Source organism: Alexandromys fortis, unplaced genomic scaffold, assembly GCF_014885135.2.
Source record: "Alexandromys fortis isolate MF-2015 unplaced genomic scaffold, M_Fortis_MF-2015_v1.1 scaffold_8_9099976_23576923, whole genome shotgun sequence".
In the NCBI taxonomy this organism is placed as follows: Eukaryota; Metazoa; Chordata; class Mammalia; order Rodentia; family Cricetidae; genus Alexandromys; species Alexandromys fortis.
Window position 1 is genome coordinate 1409944 of NW_026067899.1, and position 25219 is coordinate 1435162.

Sequence of the window (25219 nt, forward strand, 5' to 3'; positions counted from 1 at the left end):
TATATGTAGAGTAAATGTTTTAAAAGGAGGAGGGGAGGGAGTGGGAACTGGGATTAGTATGTAAAATGAGAAAAGATTAGTTCCAAGGCTACAGAGAAACTCTGTCTTAGAAAAAAAAAAGCATTTGAAGTGGTGTGTGTGTGTGTGTGTGTGTAGAATAGGAAGAGATCCTGACATTATCCCCAACCTCCACTTGTGCCTGCATGGGTAGGCATGTATGCATGTACATGTGCACACAGGCGAACACTGCACAGACAAACATGGGCAGTCTAGAGCAGGGGTTCTCAACCTCCCTAGTGCTGTGACCCTTCCATACAGTTCCTCATGCTGTGCTGACCCCCCAACCATAACATTATTTTGTTGCTACTTCATAACTATAATTTTGCTACTGTGATGAATTGTAATATAAATATCTGATATGCAGGATGTCTGCTCTGTGGCCCATCCTTGGCGTCACTTCCAGGACAGGAGTGAAGAATCTTCCAGATCAACTGCCCATAGACAGATAAATCATCTCTAGCAATTTAGGTCAAGTTGGCTGCTAAGTATCCTCAAGTTCAGATGTCGTGGAGAGAGACAAGTTGTTCCCACTGTTTCCTGATCCAATTCCTGCCCATGCCCCACTGAATCTGTGACCATGAGAAAACAACTTTGGGTAGTCTCCACTACATTTGGTGCGGGTTAGGATACAGCAAGAGAAACCAAACCGGGAACTTGGTGTCTGACAGTGACGTTGTATTGTAACAGAGCATAAAATGTGTGACTTTGACCTGAGGACTGAAAAGCAGGAGGAAGCAGAGTGGGACTTAGAGGGCTGTGGCTTAAAGAGGAGGACGGTGGGGAAGGAGGAAAATCACCTTTTGTGATTCTCCGTAGCCAACAGAATGTAGCTGAGGTGATGCTGTGTGATTTACCTGGTTAGACCACAAGCACATGGTCTCTGGGGACCTGCGTGCTCCAAATGCTACCTCTTAGAAGCCACTGACCATGCTCTAAAAGCACCCACATTAAGGTGAGAGGCCACCTGGTAGTGGACAGTTCAACTGAGCTCAGTCTCTGTGGCATCCAAACTATGCCAGCTACCCTGACCTTCCAAGCTGATATCGAGACAGGGTGTAGCAGACAAGTAACCCTCCTGGGCCTTGTAGAACACCTGACTCAGAGAATCCACATGCAATAAAATGATAATTGTTTTATGCCAAGTAGGCTTGGTGGTGGCAACAACCCAAACACCAATTCACACACACACACATACACACACACACGCACGCACGCACGCACGCACACACACACTGCATCCTACGAGAAAGCAAATGCTTGCAGTTTTCAGTTCTGGCTTCCACAGTGCGTAGGCAGGGCTGTGGGGACCTGCTGACCCACTCCTCATGAGGTCTCTGTAGTTAGTGACCCTCCAAACAGTGTACAAATGTCACCAGTGTCTGTAAAGCCTGCGGTTATCGCCTGGATTGGAGGAGGGCATGAGATGGCTATTCTAGGCTTGCACAGAGACTGATGATAAACAAACAAGCAAGTTCTCTGTGCATCCAGGAATAGCTGAGAACCAAGAGATCTGTGCAGACTCAAGCCTGGAGCATCTCTGGCTGCGAAAACCCAGGCCATCCCTCTGCTAGTGGGATTGGCTCCCGGGAGCATTCAGCCTCAGAGTGCATGTGGCCCGGGGAGAAAGCAATAATGCCTCCGTGGGATGACAGGGTGAGGCATGGAGGAGGGAGTAGTCCCCTCGACTCTGACGTCCTCTAGAGGCTGCAAGAATTGAGAGACTGGATACTGGGATACCTTCTAATAGTGTTGTATGTGCCACAGAGATCAGCTGGGAAAGTAAGAGCAAGGTGACTGCATTGATAAACCTACACTGTACAGCAGTTCATATTTTTATATTTTGGTTGTGAGCCTAGCCTTTAATGGCTGAGCCGTCTCTCCAGCCCAACAGCTCATCTTCTTATATATTTAAAAAAACAACTGCTATTTTCTGAAAAATAAAATAAACCAAAGGTGGTGTGAAGGCCACACTTAATGAAGTTCACACGTCTACGTCAGTACTGGTCAGCACAAACCGGTGGGTATCAGTCTTCAGAGGTGACCCAGGAGGCCTTGATGGCTGTCATGGCCCCCTCAAACACACACACACACACACACACACACACACCAGCTCTTTGTCCCCATCTCCTTTGGAATCCTGGTTGACCTTTCCCCCCACAAACACTTTCTCTGGACCCCAATGCCCTAGGCCTCACTCAGGCGCTTTCTAAGGGGCCCCAGGTGCTTAGACAGGAACTATGCCACCAACCCAAGTCCTGAGAGGACAGGTGTCAGTAGAGGCCAAGCAGCAGCAGTGAGCTGAGGGAAGATGAGAGTCAGCTCTGAGGTGGAGAAGAAAGTGCCGAGCTCTGGTGTTACCCCAAACTCCTGCACGGTGGCCCTCAGAACATGGCCTTACGTATGACGTGTAACAGCCCAGGCTTTCTCCCATTCACAGCATCCTCCAGAAGGTCCTGCCTGGGCTGGAGGTAGGAGCACAGAGAATCAACACGGGCTCGGTAGGCTATCTGGAGACCCAGGGTGTCACTGTGTCTTTTCCCAAGAGGCACTGAGGGGTCTAGGGAATGCCCCTCCCGGTCTCTCAGAGAAGTTACAAAAGCAGCTCTTCAGATGAGAGTAAAGCCAGAAGAGCCACCAAGGGTTCTAGGAGAGCAGACACTGGAAGAGTAGCTCATCAGCGGGGCCCCTGCAGACATGTCCTCCAGCTCGAGTCTCATCAGTAAGATGCATGCTGAGTCGGATCTGGGGTGTCTCAGCTTTGTTCCACACAGTTGGGGGTGTCGACAGAACCCTGAAGGGAGACGTATCGTGCAAACACAACTTTCAAGGCCTGTGGGAAGGCGAGCCTCTTTACTCTCACTGATTTCATAAATTACAGCTTTAAGTGCAATTTCATTTTTAAAAATGCCGTTGGTTCCTAAAAAAAAAAAATTGAAGGTTTCCGAATCATGATTAAAGAAATCTCTAGATGTCTCACTAGATTGCTGTCACTCAAGCTCCTCCACAAGGCATCAACAAAGCCAGGTTTAAGATTGACTAGGCAATATTCCCCGTGGTTCTGCTCTCCCTAATAGAGACTTCCACGGCCATGGACGGATGGTGTGCTCTGTCACCGAGAAGCTCTTCCAACAACAAAAAGGCACTAATAGGGGCTGAGACGGAGGGATCATGAAACAGAAGCCAGTCTGGGTGACATAGTGAGTTCCAGGTTCAATCAAACAAGGGGATGGGGTAGAGAGCAGAGGTGGAGCCCTTGGCTAGTGTGCCTGAGGCCCTGGAGCTGATGCCTTGCTCTGCAGGAGGTGGAAGCTGATTCCCAAGGCTGTTGAGATGTGCAATCCACACAGCAACATTGACCTTCTCCAGCTCAGGAGAGAAGCTCCCCAGAGTGGCACCCAGCAAGGCAGGAGGGAGTAGAGAAGGACAAACAGCGGCTCCTCCTGGAGTTTCAATTCTATCCCACGTCAAGCAGTTGAAAGGATTACTTTTATACTTTTATATTATGGAGTAGAAAGATACATTTGCATAAATTTTAAAGATTAAAGCAGGCGACTTCAAAGAAATTCTGAACTGGCTGCTGGCTACTTCTAGCTACAAAGGGTCTAGACCCCAGGCATTGTGTATTGATTTCCTCTGCTTTCAGGAACTTCAGTGGAAAAAACCAAGGACCTCTGATGTTGGGGAAAGCAGCCAGACTTTGGCATCACGTACGCCTGCAGCCTTAATTCTGACTCTGCCAAAAGCTACCTGTGTAGGCTTGAAGACACTCAACCCAATCTCCCAGATAAGAAACTTGGGCAGTTATACCCAACTTTCAGACCCTTGTGAGATAAAGAGATAAAATCTATAGAAGTACCCAGTACATACTAGGCACCTAGTTAGTGGATACTGAAAATAAAAAAATAATACTGAAAGTAACAATAAAGCAAGGCTGAGTCAAGATAACTGTAGTATATTTGAATTCTGTCATCTAATCATCAAAGCTTTGGGAAAGGTCACTTTCTACATCACATTACTGAGGCTGTGACAGGCACACTGTATAAAGACTATAGTAAACCTGTGATTCTGTGTGCTAAACAGAGCTATGGAAACATTAAGAACCTAAATCATAGGCTTAAAAAAATCAGAGAAATATAATCTAAAATATTGCTAATTTGCAATTGTCTTAAGCACATAGCTTAACTCATAGAGCTTTAAAAATAATTCCACAATGTAATGGTACACATCTGTACTGCCAGCATTTGGGAAACAGAGGCAGAAGGATCATGAGTTCAAAGCCAGCCTTTACTACATAACAAGTTCAAGACCTGTCTGGGCTAAGTGAGGTCTTACCTCAAAAGAAAACACCAAAAACAATTCATAATCTACTACCTACTTTGTATCCACGTAACAAACTGGTCTCGGGAAGAGACAGCAGGCTTCATGGTGATGGGAAAAAGGAAGAACACAGAAATACAAGTGTCAGTACAACTGCCTCATGATGGCCCTGATGGAAGAAGGCCTCCAAGCTGGGTCTCTTAAAGAAGCTAAAAGGTCACTGTTAAACCAACCCACTCGAAATACCAACGATCCCCAAGATGCTGGCCAGTATGGGTGGGTTCCCTAAGTGCCAGCAACCGAAAGCAGAATGGCCACTTCTAAGCACTCACTGACTAAGTCTCACTCCCCAGAACATGGTCACTTTAACACGGAAGGCAGAGATAGTAAGTACGCTTTCCTTCCCACAGTGCTCGCTGACTGACGCCTGCTCCACCAAGACTAGGAAAGCCCAGCGGAGTCTGTGAAGAACTGGGAAGTCTCACACAGGATCCCACCACCCGGGACAGCCATACTAGAAAGTCCCAGAGAAGGCTGAAGCCATGGCTGGGAAGCCATGGGAAGGGGTGTGACAGTTTCGATTTAGACATCAGGAAAACGACACTGAATCAGGAATGAGGGTCAATGAGCAGGAAGAGGCGGGTCGAGAATGAACCAAGGCCAGCAGGGTAGAGGGCAAGGATACAGAGATGGGGAAGAGGCTTCAGCATGCAGGGTCTCACAGGTCATGGTTAGGATGTGGGCCACTGCCACAGTGTAAGGGGAAGCATTCGGATGGAGAAGTGGGAAGAGCACATGCGTGTTCTCAGAGCGTCCTGGCAGCTGTGAGAATGGTTTTGATAAGAACATAGGAAGGCCCTGTGTACCTGAGGGCAGGCCTGGATGTGGCGCAACCAAGGAGCCACGGGAGCTGTCTGGAATGAGGGAAGAGGGAGGGGTGTGGTGGAGGGGGTGGATGGAGATGAGGACATGTGTTCCTAAAAGCAGGGGTGAGGCCACCTCACCTGCTTTCTGTGGACAATTTGTGGTTGGAATGCAACAGCCCTGTGTCTTTAAGCTAGCTGGAAGGTTGGGGGGCGCTTCAGAGGGCTCCCCGGGACAAGTAATTTAAGTCCGTGCTCAGTGTCCTCTAGCCTTTAATTGACTGAGGTCTCTGTTTGCAGAACTCAAGCCGGGAGCACGGTGCACACAGTAGGTCAGTGCTACTGTGTTGAAAGTCACCTAACAGTTTGTTCTGGCGTGGTGACTGCATGGCAAACTATGATCACAGTAGGGCTGAATCCAACGTGGCCCAGCCAACACCCAAGTACAGCTGTGAATGAGGAAGCAATTAGCAATTGCCTCCTTGGTTGTGGGAGACAGCTGACATTTTATTTAACTATGTAAACCCTCAAAAGGTGGTGGATCTCACATAGGGTTCTTCCAAATGAAAACGAATGTATAAAACCCCATTTCTATACTAAAACAATGTGTGTTTGTTTTTATTTTTATGTGTATAAATGTTTAGGCTGCGTGTGTATAAGTGCACGGACGGCAGGGGAGGCCAGAAGGGGGTGTCGGATCCCCTGGAACTGGAGTCACAGAAGGTCGTGAGATGCCATGGCAAAAGCAGTCAGTGCTCTTAACCTCTAAGCCATCTCTCCAGCCCCTTATCAAATTAACAATAATATCAGCAATACAAACCATGAACATGGAAATTCCAAAATAAATGTGCTTCAGTATTGGTAATACAGACTCTGGAGGACCCTGCAGAGGAAACTACCCATGGTGGGTTTCTTGCTGTACAACTGCACAGAGGGCGGATAGCGGGAAGAGAGCTCAGCAGAGGAGATCAGGTCCAGGGTCAAGAAGACCTCACTGGTGCATCTAGCTCAGAAGCCTCTTACCACTGGGGGATGGGCACTGCCCTCGGCTCGGCTTGCTTTCTCCAGAAACATTCATCTTCTTCTCACCCTTCCTCCTTAACCCCCAGCCTGCCCGTGAGTCCCAGTGGGCACGTGACATCCGCGCCGAACAACCGGTCACATATGCATACACTAAACGAGGACACTGACGGATGGTTTGTCCCCTCAGCCACCCAGAGTGTATAATGTAGCCCCATAATTCTTCTCTTTTCAAACACTTCCACTCCGAGGCATCTCAGCCTGCCCAGCCTTCCCCCCCCATCACCCCCTGCTGTTGGTTAGGCTGACTTTATTCACGTGCCTACATTGGTTCTATTTATTTTTGTTTTATGTGTATGTTACAAGCTCCAGTGAGCAAACCTGAGAGAGCTTTGTCAAGATAAGCACCATGTATTTATTGTGCATTTCTATGCAGCCAGGGCTTGAGAGGCCCAGGCACTGTGGGGTATGGAAATGCTCGAATTCTTTACGCAGATCTTGGGTCCTGTCATCTCTCTCTACTCCGGGTCATCTGCACCGCCCTCTCGGCACGGGGTTCTTATTGGCTGCCCACAGTCTGGACTGTCTGATATCCCTCTAAGTCTCAGTGGCAGATTAGGTCCCACTTCACCTGGCGTGACCACTAAGAGGACCAATAACGAAAGTGACGCTTTAGCCAGCTGGAAACTGTATGGAAGAGAACGCTAAAATGTCTCGTGTTTGAAGAGGTGGCATGTGACAGTGGACAAGGCTGAGCGAGTTGTGAGGACATGGCTTTAAGATTCAGGAGACTGCAACCTCCAGTTCCAGCTACGTATGTCTCTGTTGGTGCTGACAAGACTTGGGAACCTGCCCTCTGTCCTACCTGTCTGTCCTTCCCCTTATAGCTCCCCAGCCTTCTCCCGGCCACTCCTTTCCAAGCACATTGACTTCTTTAGACCTCAATACACGGGGTCTCCTGCAGGAATGTACTCTCCCACACTCCACCTTGCTAGTATGTCATTGAGCTTGCTTCTTGGAGTGGCTGTCCCCGGTCCCCTAGTCTACATGAGACTCTATTGTCTTAGCATCGCCTCCAACATTAATATGACCATCATTTACTGTATCCAAACATGTGCTGCTCCATTACAAGCTAACAGAGGGCAGAGACCTTGCTAGATTCACCTTCACTATGTGCCTAGAGTCCAGCAGATGTTATTACTGTGGCACCCCTCACTAGGATGGAGGGACTGAGGGAGGTCACTGAGGGTCCTCATGGCTCTGGCACACAATAAACATTAATTCCTACTTCCTCTGCATCATTTTTTTTTTCTGAACCAGTTCTGCCAAAGGCCTCGTTTTCATTTAAAAGAACTATTGCTTGAAATAAAAAGAAGCCCAAATGCATGAAGATCCATTGTAGAATAATCTTTTGGGGCTCTGTGAAGACGTGTCTCTCTGATTAGTTTAATAAAAAGCTAAACGGCCAATAGCTAGGCAGGATTTTTGAGGCACAGAGGATGCCAAGAGAGGGGGAACAAGCAAGACAGCAGAAGGAAAGGTAAAAACCACGAGTCATGAGACAGCACATAGTTGTTACACACATGTAGTAGCACATAGAACTGTGTTCATTTAAGTTAGAAGAGCTAATTAGAAAAGACTAAGCTATCAGTTGAGCTTTCATAATTAATATGCTTCCATGTTGTGATTTGGGAGCTGGCTGGTGGGATGGAGAAAGCCCTGCAACCAAAGACTAGTGATCTGGGTTAGAGATCACGTGATGTCGTGCCTGAGTATCTCCATGGTGTTTGTTCTTTATGAATGAGCTTCCTGCTTTCAGGCAGGGACAGAGGAAGCAAGGTGATTGGTTGATGCGGATAAAAACAAAACCTGATGTAGAATTCCCCTTTGTATGCTGTGATTACCATTTATTAATAAAGGAACTGCTTTTTGTCTATAGCAGAGCTATAGGGAAACAGAGCTAGGCGGGGAAAACTAAACTGAATGCTGAGAGAAAGGAGGTGGAATCAGAGCGAAGTCATGTAGCCCTGTTGGAGACAGATGCCGGAACCTTGCTGGTAGGCCACAAGCCTCATGGTAAAATATAAAATAATGGAGATGTGTTAATTCTAGATGGAAGAACTAGCTAGCAATACACTTAAGTAATTGGCCAGTTTCTGTGTGATTATTTCGGGGCTAAGTGGCCGGGAACCAATAAGCAACCTCTCTCCCTCCAACAAAAACCTAAGCTTAATTTACCCCAAATCTGTGAATGTTGTCAGGTGTGATGGCTCAGCAGCAAGGGTGCTTGTCAGGCAAGAGAGAGACATAGAACCAGTGTAAAGACTGTGGGTGAGAAGTGACTTCCGGAAGTTGTCCTCTGACCTCTACACAAATGCTGGCCACACACACCCTAATAATATTTACAAAAGTCTGATACTTATTTATGAATACTTATTTGTAACTTAAAAGGAAGTCCGGAGGGCAAGAGAGAGAGCAGAGCCGCCAAAATATATTCATGGAATTTTAGAGAACCCACGTATAATTTCCATTTTAGTCTCGAAAACAAGATAGCGGGGTACAAATTCAATTCTGATACAAACTGATAAACACACACGTCACCTCCTAACTCCCTTTACCCGACAGCCGCATCTCTTTCCCGGCAGTGTGTTGTCACTACGCAGACTAGCAGCAGAGCTCTTGTAAATTCGGTAAAAAGGCCTTCACATAACGGATGTAAAGAACCAAGTGACTGTCAGAGGCGAAATGAACTTTACTCAAATTTGGTTTAAATGAAAACTCCAATCTCTGGCAGTTTGAAAACGATAAGACAAACTACAGAACATGACGGGGGATGGTTGGTGACTTGTGTTTCACGGAACCCAGTTTGTTTGAAACTGGCTAGGAGCTCGTTGGTGCTTATATAATATCACCGAACCAACTTGTGGCTTTCTTTCCCTGGCCATTTTTAACATTTCATTTTGTTCTGGATGAGCTGCCCATGCTTACCTTGAACTTGCATCATTGCCCAAGATAGACTTAATTAGCAATCCTCTCGCCTCAGCCTCCCAAGTGGTTTTTGTTCTTCTCCATGAACCCATGTCTTCCAGTCTCCCCGAGCATTCCAGGGTCACCCTTGGCCATCTGTCCTCTAGATAAGACCCGAGTTGGCTGCCCATCTTTGCCACTGTCATTTTGATCGCTGGCCACTGCCCTCGGTTCTCTGGGAAACACGTTTTAGATTCCTTGTATTCTTGTATGGGCTATATTAAGGTCCAAGGGTCCCATTTATCCAACGCCCTGTGTGCCGAGAGCCAGAGTCTATTTTGTGCAGACAATCAGATTGCTGATGCAGTTCAGAAACTTAACTTCAAATGTTAATGCTCCAGTCAGGAAACAGACACTGGGCCTCCCTGTACATTGGTTCCATAGCACCAGAAGGAGAGATGTGAGCTTTCCACCAGCCAACACAAACGAGGCAGTGTGATCCGGGGATACCATGCTTATGCGTGTTGCTCAACACTGGCAACCGTGGGTATTCTTGACTTTATAGCAACTTAAATAAAAGTCCTACTAATAGGCATAAAGTGATATCTAAACCTTGCAGGAAAGCTGTGGAACAATCTGAAGAGGACAAAACTTTAGGCAGTAGAGAATGACCTTACTAAAATTTTCTTAGAGCCGGGCAGTGGTGACACACACATTTAATCCCAGCACTCAGGAGGCAGAGGCAGGCAGAGCTCTATGAGTTCGAGGCCAGCCTGGTCCACAGAGCTAGTTGCGGGACAGTCAGGGCAACACGGAGAAAAACAAACCAAGATTTTTTTTTTCCCTAGAAGGTTTGCCCATCTCCTTTCCACCCACATACACAGCACACAGCTGACCTGGACAAAGAGGCTACTCTCTAATCAGTGAACACGGCAGGAGCTGACAGTCCCAGATGTGGTGACAGCCCATGAGATGGGAGCCTGGAGAAGGAGCCTGATCCTAGACTGCAGGGCCTTAGAGAATCTAGCTGGGCTTTCTCTGCTCACCCATGGTCCCATAAATGATGGCATTCTAGCGTGTCCTCTCTGCTGATCAAAGCCAGCTGGTCTAGTCTGCCCGCACCCAAGGAACTGGGACGGCTGGCTGCCCAAAGGCCTTCCCACTTCAGCTAGGAGTGAGTGTGAGGCACTGGCCAGAGGCAGGAGTTTAGAGACGAGGAAGAAAGCTGAGCGGTATTTAGCCCATCCAATCGGGGCCTGCAGGGTGAGGAGAGAGGTGCGCCCGAAGCAAGCTACGGTAGTTAGAGCAGTGACGGGGTGGGGTATTCCTGAGTGAGAGCTGGCGGCTGTAGAAGTGGATGAGATTCCTTCCTAGGGTGAGGGGTTCAGTGGCATGCCAGATTCCTCCTGTTTCTCCTGCCCTGCTCTGGCTTTGCCTGCCTCAGGTCTGGCTCCCCCCCCCCCCCATATTTGCCAGGCTCTCCTTCCTTTCAGACTTCGGCTCCTACTTTGAGAATCCTGATATCCAGAGCCTCCGATCTACCTAGTACCCACATCTGTCTTCTTAACTCATCCCGCTTCCAGCTGTTGGGTCTCCCATTGTCCCTAAGACAGGCAAGAGTTCACTCAGCTATGTGCAGGTAGAGCGGTAAAGAGGGTCACGGTGCCAAACAGCACTGGCTCTGTTCCCCTAGGCAGTCACATGGGAATCTCTCGCCCTAAACCTGGTTATGTTGGAGCCCAGGTTTTCCCACCTTGGAGCCCGTGAGAGAGTCCTTGGCAAGCTATAAAATAGTGTACATGAATGGAGTTGCTGTACCAAGATGCTAAGGCGTAGGCAGAGTGGCAGTTCCAAAGACCAGAACCCACACTTGGAGGCATCCGGATGACCAGTCCCTTTATTTCAACTGACGGAATTACCCAAATCTGAATTCCCGGGGAACACTAGCTCAGGTGCAAGGTGTCCTTCTGTGATCAACTTGTGGTGGTTGACAGCTGTACGTCGCACTACGATTTAGAAACCATCCAACGGTGAACTGTAAGTAGGTAGACTGTGTGATGTATGACTCACGCCTCAGTCAAAAGCAGAGACGACGCTACGCGGACCTCAGGACATGAACCAGAGTAGCCTCATTTCTGTCCGAGGGAGGGACAGAAGAAGATGGGGAACACCTTGTCCTGGGAATTCTGAGTGGGCTCTGAATTTACCTGTGTGGGGCCAGCCCTGAGCTGCCTGCGGGGGGGGGGGAGTGTCGTGTGGCATGGGAACTTACGTGTGTATGTTCCCCGGTGCCTGCATCATACAGAGCCGTGCAGGCTATTTTCAGCTTTTGATTTTTCCAAACAAAAGGAGAAAACAAGCCCATAAAGCCCAACAGTGAACTGACAAGCAACTTTGCATATATATAGAATTTCCAGGCAATAAAGCATGTGCTCCAACAAGCGTGCCTTTGTTTAGGGGGAAACTGTGCTTTGCGTTCCCACAATGCCCTCGTCCAAGCCCAGTGTGCCCTCCTAATTTAAATTAGTCTTTCAACTGTAGGAGCATTCTAAAAGAAACTGAATTTCCACAGTATCCATTCATGGAACTTAACTAAAACTTGAGGTTTTTCTTATTTTTTTTTTAAACAGGGGGTGGGCGGTGCAAACCCACAATCCAGTAAGTTTTTCTGCTTTGCACAATCCTAAGAAAAATCATTTCCTGGATATCTATAAATATTATTTTGATGTGTAAATGGCCTTAAATAGCTGTTTATGGAAAACCAACAATACTGTAAGACTGCAAAGAAGCCCGCCTAATATAAAATGAGAGTGATAGAATTAAACACAAATTGCACAATTATATTCTAATTTCTAGATTATAATTCAGTGTGTCATAATGATGTATCCCAAAAATTATGCTATCAAAAAAAGATTTTTAAAAAGAACCTATTAAGATACTCTTCTTGTGAATCTTAAAGTGGTTCCTTCATCAGCTGGGTAAGTTCATTCTGCTGTCAGAATAAGGACAATTCAAAGGAAAGCCCTCCAGGGAAGGCTGACAGCCTCCCAGCTCCAGTAGGTTTTGCCTTCCTGTGAGATTCCCCACCTTTGTGGACAGTAGTCATCTAGCAGAAAAGTAAGTTGTTTTTAACCCTTAAGACTTGAGTTTGGGGCCTGGGGTCTGGCTGGTGCTTGAGAGCCCTGCTTGCTCCTCCAGAGGACAAATATCATCTCCTCTCTGTCACGTCTCCTGGGGATTCCAGCTCCAAGGAATCTTCTGGCCCCCCGGGGCGCCCGCTTCCACAGGACACACACTCACTCAGACCCATGTGCACATATTTGTGAATAAAAATAAAAGTTTTGATTCTAAGATCTCCATCACTGGCAGGGCGGTGGTGGTGCACACCTTTAATCCTAGACGTCAGGAGACAGAGGCAGGAGGATCTCTGTAAGTTCAAGGCCAGCCTGGTCTACAAGAGCTAGCTCTAGGACAGCCAGGGCTACATAGAGAAACTGTATCTCAGAAAAAAAAAAGAAAAAAAGGAAAAAGATCTCCGTCACTGATGTATGATCCCACTGTGGTGCAATCCCAGATAAGCCTCCATTTTCACTATGCTCTTCTGACCTGAAGCTGTGGTGTGCCGATCGCAAGACAATGGGGGTGTAGAAGCAAACATGAAAGACTGTGCTGACAGAGCTCATGCTGGAAAGGGAAACATTTGGAAACGGCTCTGGAGAAAACTCTAGCAACAGGTATTGTTTGATACTTGCTTTTAATCCTTCTTTTCCCCAGATTCCTTCCTTCTCAGATACCAAACTTAGATATGCATTTCTGAGCACCTATACATGGATTGAGTGTGTCTTTAAAAGTCCTATGCAGACGGCTGGGCAGTGGTGGCGCACACCTTTAATCCCAGCACTCGGGAGGCAGAGGCAGGCGGATCTCTGTGAGTTCAAGACCAGCCTGGTCTACAGAGCTAGTTCCAGGACAGGCTCCAAAGCCACAGAGAAACCCTGTCTTGAAAAACCAAAAAAAAAAAAAAAAAGTCCTATGCATCAGAAAACGCCTTCCCCAGGTCATCCACGTGGAGGATCAAGACTACAGAGGCCACGCGTGAGTAGATTCGGGTCACTGTGGCCAGAATGGGCTTGTTCTGAAGGCAAGCTGTGCCCTCTTACTCTGCCTTGCCCATGTGAGATATCACGCCACATCACTAGATAAGGCCACTCCACTTTGGATCTCTCAGCCTCCCGAGCTGTGAGCCAAGTTCATTTCTAGTCCTTATAAATTACCCCATCGGTAATATTCCAATACAGTAGCATCGCAGTGACTAAGATAATGCGCTCAGTGATTGGAACAGTATTTGTAGATAAAACACAAAACTCCACATTTGACCATCTCAGAAAACCAAATCAGAAATAGAACAGCTTAGATAGATAGATGATAGATAGATAGATGATAGAGAGATAGATGATAGATAGATAGATGATAGATAGATAGATGATAGATAGATAGATAGGTAGATAGATAGATAGATAGATAGATAGATAGATAGATAGAACTCCAATAGGCACCTGAGAACAATCGCCACAAAATGTGCCCTGTGGCATGTTTGTTTGGCATATTCATCTTATTTCAAAGTCCTCAATCCTCAGATAAGGGGGCTGAACGGGGAGAGAAAAAATCCTGGCTCCCGGGAAATGTGTGCTGGCCCTACTTTCGAGCAATAGTTACCAATGGTAAGTTCCACAAAGTCAATGTTTTAGCTAATCACTACAGTTCATATTCTTAAGAAAAAAAAAAAAAAAACACCCACAAGAATGGCTCACAACAGGACAGGGAATTAAGAGTCCTGAAAGCAGAATCCAGCTGCTGTCCAAGGAGGACTGAAAACAAAGAAGAAGAGAAAACATAAAAGAGGAGCAGTTACAGGATGCTTCCCAGGGAGCATTCAAAACAGGCGGAAAGTCACAGGAGCCTCCACTGCCCGCCCTCGTCCCTGGCATCCCAGAAGCCCTGAAGAGCTCTCCAAAGAAAACCCAAACACAGGTCTTCTGTTTGGCGCTCTTTGAAGAGGCTCAATAGACAAAGCGCTAAGTGGCCAGCAAGCATGAAGAGCTCAAAACAGCTCAAACCCGGCGTTGCGACAGTATTCCATGACGTGCACGGCCACCTGCAAGGCCAAAACAGTGCAGGCGCTGGTGGTTGTGTGACGATTTCACAGGGTTGGTGTGATCTGGAACGGGGAACAGACAGCAAGGCAGAGAGACCCTCCCGATGAGCTCGGCACACCCCAGAAGCAAAGGCACATCTTGACACACTCCTCACAGTCACGGGTCAGCTTTCTCTTCTCATTACGTCCTAGCTCTATGGTCTCCACTCCTATTCACAGTGCATGAATGGGACCTTCTCTCCCACTCCAGTGGAGTTGCTTCCACTTACTTCCAAAACGCACGCTCATTTAAAAAAAGAAAAGAAAAGAAAGCTCTGCTACTCTCTCCCACCAAATCCTTTCCCCTAGAGTGAAAAGAGAAGGAAAGAAAGAGAGGACCTAGAATTACAACTTTGAGAAAGATCACCTCTGGCTTTCTACTCTACACCTTGCAATAAATGGGAATTTAGATTTTCAAAGTTCTCACAGGAAACCAGTATCGCTTTAGTGCCAAGAGCCCAGCATCTTGGGCCAGTGAAGGACGATCGTGGGTGACTTTTCTCACAAGCAAGCACCGTGACGAAGCTAAAGTGGCATTGGGAAACCCTATGGACAGCAGAGCTGTCCACAAGGGTCACTGACCTTGAATACTCTTTGGGGACCAGGTTACACCAAACAGGGGCAGAGCAGGAAAGACGGGAAATATGAGTGGTCTCGGGCAACGGATCTTCCTAAAACCGTAGAACCAACAATACTGCACATTGTACTCTTGTTACTGCCCAGCCCCCAACTCCATGCAGTTTGCTCAACTATTCTAAAAGTAAACCCTGACGACTGGCGGTTCTTTCCCACGATGCACACACTGCACACACAGAGTGGGCTGCCCTGACTTTGTATGTCTGTCAACCAATGAAGAGGAGGTCTTAACGGAGCGTAGGTCTTCATGGAGAGTGGTGGGTTTTAAAAAGATTTTCCTAGCAGCATCTTTCCAAAGGGCTTGGGAAGAATTGTGTACTGGTCTGCACCCAAAGGCTCTCACTGTGACAATGTCAACCCCACTATGCCATTGAGTGGGACCAATTTTAGGATGAGTTCACTTCTGTTTACAGCACAGGGCCTTGGACACGCTAGACAAAGACTACCATCAAGTTATCCTCACCTCAGCCTTTGGAGGTGAATTTGAAAGTGAGAGTTAGCTGCCCATAGATGCCTAGATCAGGACAGGAGGTGCTTCAGTACCAACTAAACAGTTTTCCATAAGGAGCTAAATACTGACATTATGTCAGGACTTTTGGGCAACCCTGGATCTCTAACTTCTAAAAAAGACAAAGTTCATACTTAATAAATTCATTGTCAGTATGACCGTGGCTAATATTCTATGGCTCTAAGGCCCTGGCTAAATCAAAAGACTAATTTTTTAAAATATGAGATTAAAAATGTAATCTTATGAAGAAGAGCAGGGCCAAGAATCCCGAGTCTCCAGCCTTGAGCTCAGCACCTGTAGCTGAGAACAGCGGCCTTCGGATGGGCAGAGGTTAGCCGTTACTGGGCCCATGACTTCTCTATGCTCCATCTCTCTTCACCACCTGCCACAAAGGACGTCCATGTGTGGTATCAGCTCAGGATTCACCAGTGTCTTCAAACTCTGTTCCATTGCCCGCAGCTCCCCCCAAGGACTGAGTCACGTCACCCTCCCCCCGTCTTTGCTCAGTTTTCTGCTTCCAGGTGATGTCCTTCACCCTGCTGACCACAGATGGCCATTTACACTGCGTCCTCACCGTACTCGGGCCCAGAGCGCCGGCATCGCCTCTCTCTAGTACACAGCACACTTTTAGACCTGAACCGCTCCTCGTTTCTCTTTCTTAGACTCGCCTGTAACACGGCGCCTGAGAAAAGGGGGCAGCCTTTACAAACATTTGCTGCATAAATCAATAGGAGATGAGAGGTCATAAATATTTGTGAAGGTTTTCAACAGGACAAACATTCCTGAATTTCCGGTTTCCTCTTCTCTGAGATCGGTCTGCAAGCAAGCCTGTAGAGCATTTCTTAATTAGTGATTGATTGGTGAAGGCCGGGGCCATTGTGGGTGGTGCCACCCCTAGGCTGAGAAGAGTGGGGGGCAAACCAGTAAGCAGCTCCCCTCCATGGCCTCTACATCAGTTCCTGCCTCCGGGTCCTACCCTGTTTGCGGTCCTGCCCTGACTTCCTTCTATGATGGACTATATGACATGGATGTTTGTGTCCAATAAACCCTTTCCTCTTCCACTTGCTTTTGGTCATGGTGTTCATCACAGAAACAGTGACCCTAATTAAGACAGAAACTGATATCAGGATTGTGGGGGATTGCTGTAACAGACCTGACCGTGTGTTTTGGGGAGGATTTTTAGAAGGAATTTGAACTCTGGGCTAGAAAAGCCATTGATTCTTTGAAGCCTGGTGAGCTCTCTGTGGGAGCCTGGAAGAAAGCACTGAGAGCAAATGATGGGGGCCTGGCTTGGGAAGTTCAGAGGGAAGTTTGAAAACTCCAGCAGGGGCGTTTGCCATTTTGAATTAAGAATCTGTGGTTCTGAGAGTGAAGAATCAGCTATTATTAACCAGGCACCAGCACCGCTAAAATGAACGGAGCCCTTGATTTCCTGGGACAATTGATGCCGGCCTGTTGGAACTGAGAAATTACCTCAGATTAAGAAGAGACCAGCATCATCAACTTGAAATCTTCTAGGAAGCGTTCCCTCAGAGCTCAGCACACACAAGCTGTGTTCCAGAGGTGGCCAAGTGTGGACCTCATGCTGCCAGCTGAACTCAGTACTGTGAGAGTCACCCAGGAGGTATGGATTTTGAAGGCGTGAAGGTCATGGAGAGCAGCTGAGGCTGGCTGTGTGGCAGGTCTGGAGTCCCTGAAGAGAGCCCAGGAGAAGCTATCGGGGAAAGCGCAGCACAGTTGCTGCAAGAGACCCCGGAATTCTGGAGATGCCAGTACCTTAGCATGACTGACCACCAAGAACAACACCGGAATTTGGTTTGGCTTTGGTTTGTTTATGACTATACCCTGGTTCTTCCTTCTTGAAAGAAGAAAGTCTTTAGCTAACTTTTATTTTACAGGAGCCCACGGTTGAGAGACTTCGGATTTTCAAAAAGACTTAAAATGTTTGGATTTGTAAGGTTTGAGGGAGTTTTTTGAGTGTGAAAATGTTCTGTACTGTGATGTCAACATTCATGTGTGATCTTAGGGATGAATAAGAAAGGAAAGGTTGTGGCTTAATCGTGACATGTTGGTATGTCAAGTTGACAAGGGGTCGATTAGGCTGGGTATTTTTCTGACAACTTGTCACAAGCTATTGTCATCTGAGAACAGGGAACCTCAACAGAGAAAAAGCCTCAAGAAGATAGGGATGTGGGCAAGCCTGTAGGGCATTTTCTTAATTAGTGATTGATGGGGGAGGGCCCAGCCCACTGTGGGAGGGGCCACTCCTGGGCTGGTGGTCCTGGGTTGTATAAGAAAGCAGGCTGAGTACGCCATGATGAGTAAGCCCTCCACGGCCCCTGCATCAGCTCCTGCCTCTGGGATCCTGCCCGGTTTGAGTTCCTGTCCTGACTTCCTTCAGCGTTGAAGGTAAGTGTAAGGAAATAAACCCTTATGTCCTGAACTTGCTTGGGTCGTGGCATCTTATCACAGCAATGGGAACCCTGACGAAGACCAGAGGAGTCTCCTGCCACTGACAGTAAACCCGCTGTAACTCAGCCCTCTCGAAATCAGCTTAGTGAAGCTCCCGGTGTTCACAGTTACTGGAAATCTCTATGCCGATTGGGGAAAGGATGGACTACCTCTCTTCCTGACGTTTTCCTAGCTGAACTTGCGTCCTCACTGCTCACTTGGTAAGAAAGTCGGATGCCCACTCATTTCTCCTTGCCACACACGCACCCTCAGTCCACGCTCTCAGCTGCCTCTAATCCCACCTCGCAGAACAAACGACCATGAATCTGGCTCTCTGTGTTTTGTGATTAGACTTACTGTCCCATCAAGCATCTTAGTACTTAGTACTGGCCCAGAATTCTGAGAGAAACAGATGTCAGGGCAGTGAGGTGAGAAAAGGGGCCATAAAAGCAGAAACTCATCAGGAAAAAATGTCTTTTAAAAAAGGAGTGCCAAGGAGACAGCTCTGTGGGGAAAGTGCCTGCTGCCCACGCACAAAGTTCGGATCTCTGGAACCTTCAGAAAAAGCTGGGCGTAGCTCAGCACTGGTAGGTGGAGCCGGGAGGATCCTGGGAGTTCCCTGACAAGCCAGTCTAGACAACCGGGGAACTCCAGGATGAGTGAGAAACCAGTGTCAAGGAAATAAAGCAGAAGATGTCAGGGAGGACGCCTGGCCTTGGTCTTTGGTCTCCACGTGCATACACACACACCCAGGCGAGCACAGCAAAAACACATGTGCACACGTGAGTAGAACACATACTTACAAAAAGAAAAAGAAAGGTGGAAGACAAGAGATAAAAGGAAACAAACTACATAGTTAGGGCTTGAGAGAAGTCAGGAGACACTGAGAGACCTCCCAAGCTAGCATCTGACAGAAGTTGCAGTCACGCATGTAAAGAATAGGCCGGCACCAGTCTTGGGACTCATAAGGAAGAAACAATCAATCAGACCCAGCTTCTGGGGTGTGGGACCTGCAACTTGTGCAGTAGCCATCGGAGGGCGCTGGTCCTGGCTGACTGCCGTGCTTCTGCTGTCCTGGGGTTCGTAATAATTTCTCAGCAAAGAGTCCCATGTTTTCATTTCCACTGCTGATTCTCAAAGGATAGAAATCGCGGGATAAGACATTTCCTGTGGCGTTTGGTATCTCGGCGTGGAAGGAGTGACTTGAAGGGGTTTTCTTCACACGCCCCCTCCCTGTTTCTCACGGGGTATTTGCCAGCTGCCTCTCTTGACTTAAAGATGCTAGAGAGACTTGCTGGGTGGAGGAAGGAATCAGTAACCTGATGTTGAGTGCGGAGAGCAGGAAGCAGCGCTCAACGAAGTTCTAAGTGGTAGAGATGCTAAAGTCCTTCTGCTGGTTTTCCTCTTCCTCGTTTGCAGAGGTAGGAAATGACATTTCAAAAGACAACCAAGGAAAGCTCTTCAGAATAAGGCTCCCTTAGATAAAGCCTGACTTCCTTGCAAAGAAAATTCTTCGAGTCCCCTTAGAAGGGGAGGGAGGCAGGAGAGGGCACCAAGGGTCACCCTGGAGTCCCCAGGGACAATTGTGGAAATGGCTGTCGCCAGTCCTTCAAGTTCTGACTGAGCTTTGGCTCTTATCAGTCATCTAACCTTCCCAAACTTCCTGTCCTTAAATAGAGCCACTACAAATGTCACCAGCAGCTTTCCTTAGCAAAAGCCGAGTTCTGGCATCAGGGTCTCAGCTGCCCAAACTGAAAGCCCTCTCTGTGGTTCTCGGTTCACAGCCGAGGTCCCGGTTACATGCTTTCCGGCTACATGCTCTCCCTTCACGGTCCAGCAGCTGAGCGTCTGTTCGAGTTTTGCTTTCCAGTCCCGGGACTGCTGTAGGTGGCATGCACAACTCGGCAGTGCCGACAAAGCCATGCAGCCTCCTTCCTTCTGTGGCTTCCTTCTGTGGCTGTATGTGTCTCGTGCGCCATCATACAGTCCCAGAGTCTGAGAGACGGAGCCCTTGAAACACCTGCATGCCTTTTTCCTTTGCAAAAAGTTTAATGATATTGACCTGGATGTTGCAAAATTTCTATCCATATTTAAAATTTCTTGCCTTGCTGGTTGGTCTTAGGAAGTAATGAAGCAAGCACAATCGGTCATGTGCACATGGTCTGGATATACATATACAAATATATTTGATTATAGCTCACCCGCGTGTCTAGGCCAGTCCTCTGGTAAGACCTTTTCCTATCAGGGGGAACTGCAGGCTGTAACGGGCTCCGTGTGAGAAGAAGCATTTGTTACTTGGACACCATCCTAATTGCAAAGTCACTCAGTGAACAGAGACCAACTGTGGCCCGTGTTTCTAGTAACGGGACATAATCCAGTCTCTAAACCACTGAATTCTATTTGTAAGCAAACAAGACCTCTTTACTGACGTTATTATAACGCTTAAGTGACTGCCAAAGCTTGAACCATGAGAAGCCAGCAGAAAAAAAAATTGGATTTCTTTATTAAACATGCTCCAAAGATGTCAAAAGCCCATTAATTTAAAAAGGATTCGGGGCCATGTGATTGCTCTCTCAGCTCTTCAGCAAGGAAAAGAAATGAGTGTCTCAACGCTTAGAGTGTAACTTCGTTAAGTATTAACGGAGAAGGTCCGGCTTGAAGCTCTCATTCAGATCTGCTCTCCGAGATGATGAATATGGCTTTCCTGGTATTTAAAATGAGATCCAAACCACCTATCAATCTCAGGAATTGTTTGTCAGCACTCGCGCACTCCTTTCCCCGTCTGCAGGCTCTCCCCCAGTGGAGAGGTGTCCAGGAAGTCGATTAAAGTGCACGCTCATAACCCCGTAAGTGGTTGTCAGCCCCGGGAAGATGGACAAGTGGGCTCTTCGCCAGATCAAATGCTTCCCATTAGGCAGTCAGAAAATGCGAAGCTCCCAGCAGCTCGCTTGTTCTAGCAACATGAAATCACCGCCACTCAGATAAATAGGAGAAACGGTTGAAAACCACTGCTTTCTGTTTTCCAATTCCATCTTCCATGAAAAGGGAGAATATTAAGTTGCTTGTCACATCCAGGTCACCAAGCTGCGGCTACCAAGATCATCATGGATTCAAAGCAACTTTGAAGGCGTTTAGGTTTAACTGACGAGGGCAACGACAGTACCAGGGATGGTGAAATATTCTTAAGTTCCACAAGAAAAACTAAAGGGGACGAAGATGTCCGAATGCCTTCAAATGAAGCATGGAGGTTAGACTATCACTATCCTTCGTGTCCTGCTATCGGAGGTTGGGCTACCAATCAACACCCAGCTTCCTCCAGAGGGAATAAAGAATTAACAATTCTCCCACCATCTCTGCAGCCAACACGCTGCGTCTAGTCACATTCAGACCCTACCCCACGGCACGGCACAGCTGAGAGAGTCAGAAGAGCTAAGGGCTGGTCTACTAGGAATCCTGACCAAATCCCCTCTTCAATTGCACCTCCTGTTTTCCATCTTTAAGATGGTTGGAAATGGGGGAAGTAGGAAACAGGTGACCCAAGTCCTTTACAGCCAAGAGTCTCCTCCTGCGGCGTGTTTTCTGTTACCTCTATGCAATCCTGTACGCTGCTACAAAACATCCAATGGGGACAGTAAGATAGCTCAGTGGGTAAAGGATCTTGACACACAAGCCTGTTGACCTTAACTGGATCCCCAGAACCCATGTCAAAGTGGACAGATTGACCCATCTCCGCAAACTTGCCCTCTCATCTCCATATGTAGCACACATGTGCTGTGGCATGCACATGTGTATACAGGTCATACTCAGATAATAATAGATAAAACATTTTAAAAAGACTCTACAATGCTCCAACTTGAATGTGTCATTGTATCATCTACCTGGATGCAGGACCTTGATTGCGCCCATACTGTAGCAGGAGAAAAACACGAATCCAGGCACACTGAGGCCTATGGTGATAAGTCATTTTAATGCCTACCTAAGGGTCTGGGAATACAGAAGGGGGAAAAAATACATTTGTGGGAATTCAGAAGTTTTGCAAGGAAGTTGAAAGCTAAGCAGAGATGCTAGCTTGTAGGCTGTGTTTTCTAAACAGGAAAGGACAGGGTGGCTTTGTAGCCAGAGGCAGTGTCACATAAAGGGCTCAGACACACACAGCGCTCTAGCAAGAAAGGCAAATGAAGAAAAACGACGGGTTCGGTTAATTACAAAGAGCTAAGTCTTATTCAATTTTGAGTTCCCATGCCAATTTACCTAACCCCACCACACATAACAAAAAGAGTTTTTTTTTTTATAGTTTAATGTATTTTAATAGCAAACTTACAGGAATAGCACAGAGGACAGACAACATTAAAAACATGTACTTGCATGTAGGACAACTCAGTTAGAAAAGTATAGTGAATGATGGAATCTACTGTATGATAAAAATGCTACAAACACCATTTAGTTGCCGTCAATAAGAAATTTACTTATTTTAAAAAAATCCAAATGCTGGCATTGTCCAGAAAATTTTAACAGGTTTATTTATAATTTTTATAAAGTTGAACTGTTGAAATGTGTTCACTGAAACATTTTGCTTGCATTAATGCTTTACATCTTGCATTTATATTAAAAATTCACACACAAATGAAAATGGAAAACTGCCAATACCTGATTTCTGCCCCTATTTTTCCACTCGCAATCATATACTTAGGTACCTTTTGACCCCATGGAAAAAATATCTAACATTCAGAACTAATGATAACAGGAAGAAGAGGAAAAAAATTTTTTTGAGAATGAAATGTTTCCCCTCATAGTGGACTCTTAAGCACGTTCTCCACGTATGCGGCGTGCTAGCTGGATATCTTTTGGCATAATTGTTACACGTTTGGCATGGATAGCACACAGGTTGGTATCTTCAAAAAGGCCAACCAGATAGGCCTCACTTGCCTCCTGCAAAGCACCAATAGCTGCACTCTGGAAGCGCAGATCTGTTTTGAAATCCTGAGCAATTTCTCGCACCAGACGCTGGAAGGGGAGTTTGCGGATCAGAAGTTCAGTGGATATCTGATAGCGTCTGATTTCACGGAGTGCCACAGTACCAGGCCTGTAACGATGAGGTTTCTTCACCCCTCCAGTAGAGGGCGCACTCTTGCGAGCGGCTTTTGTAGCCAGTTGTTTCCTGGGTGCTTTACCACCGGTGGATTTACGGGCAGTCTGCTTTGTACGAGCCATGGTATGGGCACCTCCTTACTTACCCCCCTTCTCCTTTGGCTGGAGCTCGGCAAGCGAGAGGCGGCGCTGGCCAACAAAAAGAGTTTTATTTGGATCATGATTCAGGAGACTAGAGGGTCCATATAGCACAGATCAGCATCCTGGAAAGGACCCATCAGAATATCACATGACTGTGAGGCAGAAAGGGGACCAACCTTGCGTGCAGGAAGGGCATATATGTGAGTGAGGAATAGAGGGGGAGCAGACACAGTCTGCTTTAGCAACCATCAGTCCTGTCCTACTGCACAAGGAGAAAATGAATTTAGTGATGGAGGTGGAGCCACATGACCTACCTTCAGCTAGGCCCTGCCTCTTGAAGTTTCCATCACACCCCTACTCCAGGGACCAAGTGTTCCGCACACGGACCTTTGAGCCACAGACCATATCCAAACAATCACAGGCTTCCGAGAGCAGATCGGTACACGCACCCTGCAAAGGGCTGGACACCTCAGGTCAATACACAGGGAAAAGTGGGCACAGACAACGCATAACTAGGTGAGCGTGGCTATGCTCCAATAAATTGTATTTACAAAAAACAGTGGCGGTCTGGCTGTACACAAAGCTGTAGCCTCACAGCGCTGGCCTGGAACATACCAGGAGACACAGGTGGAGATGCTCAGACCGACATTGGCGAGAAGCATGGGAGATGTTAGTATTTTTTAAAAGGAAAAACAATGAAAATCTGTATGCTAAAAGAAATAACAGCCGCATCCGGCATGGACATTTTCATACTTCGTGTGGTCAGAGTAAAAGCGATATCCTCTCTGTTCTTCACTAGGCTCTGATTTCAAGTTGAACCCAGCGTGGTCACGTTTCCCCACGTAAACATAAAAGCAGGGAGACGTCCTTTTTGATCTGGAAAGCGGCACAGAGCAGCACATCCCGCCTGCCCTGAAACACCTGAGCCAAAGTTCAAGATTAAAAAAGGAAGTCTCTCTCTAGTCCAAAGGCCACCCGTGGGGCCAGTAAACAGTCCCACAGTGCCACAGAGGCAAATCCCACGCTGTCCGACAAGGTCCCTAAGGAGGCCAGGCTGTCTGCAGAGGGCCTCTTGTTGTTGGTAGTTCTGTTACAGCGACACCCACAATCCACAGGACGGGGACCAACAACAGCAAGGAGGAAACAGGGGCAATATTCCTAGAGCTCCTTTCAATTCAGACAGTAAAATAATATTTATATTTTGTCTACTCTGGAGCACTGATAGTGCCCTATGCTAGGCCACAATGGTGAGCGAGGCACCTGGCTCCCAAAGAGCTCCCGATCTGGGGAAAGGGTCTCTAAACTTATTATTATTATTATTATTATTATTATTATTATTATTATTATTATTATTTGGTCTAAGTTTTTAAGGCAAACCTTTTTCTGCGCAGGTGACCCTGCAGCTGCATAAGAAGAGAACAGGTAACGTGGAGACCAGTGGATGCAGGGGTATTCTAGTCAAACTGTGTTTTGTTCGGATTCTGAGTTAGACACAGCTGACAAAAAGTTGGGGGTGCACACGTGAAAAGCATTAAGGCACAAGGCTCCAAGCAAACTTGAGTTTGAGGTGCTGGACCAAGTCTGAGAGGTCCAGGAAACAGCTGAAAAGTAAGATAGTGGGAACAAACGCCCCAGAAGAGGAAAGGGGGTACAGAGAGACTCAGGCTAGTGGGCTGAGGCACACAGAGAGCCCTGGACACAGCCAGAGGGTCTCCGGCACTGAAGGACAGGAACAGCAGGTCCCTTTAGGCCAAGAGGATGCATTAGGGATCTTGGCTTCTATTCTACGGTAAGAGAAAAGTATTGAAGGGCTCTAGGAATTGATTGGTCTGCTGTAAGAGATTTGGAGGTGGCAGAAGGCCAGGTAAAATAGGTCATAGGAACCTAAGTAGAAACTTAGAAAACAATTCTGTCTTGGTTTTGGCTCCACCCACAGTCTGGCAGAGTTCAGGTCTTGGTTTGCACGGATTTTTG

The 25219-nt window shown here is 47.1% G+C and overlaps 2 protein-coding genes across 4 annotated transcripts in view; both read right to left on the reverse strand.

The window, feature by feature from the left end:
- Rapgef4 (Rap guanine nucleotide exchange factor 4) overlaps positions 1-25219 on the reverse strand; it is a 259303-nt gene that overhangs the window by 117045 nt on the left and 117039 nt on the right. The gene's annotated exons all lie outside the window — the stretch shown is intronic.
- LOC126489711 (histone H3.3A-like) lies at positions 22511-23278 on the reverse strand. Its single transcript, XM_050124171.1, has one exon. The coding sequence runs from the start codon at positions 23225-23227 to the stop codon at positions 22817-22819; it is 411 nt and encodes a 136-aa protein (XP_049980128.1). The 5' UTR covers positions 23228-23278; the 3' UTR covers positions 22511-22816.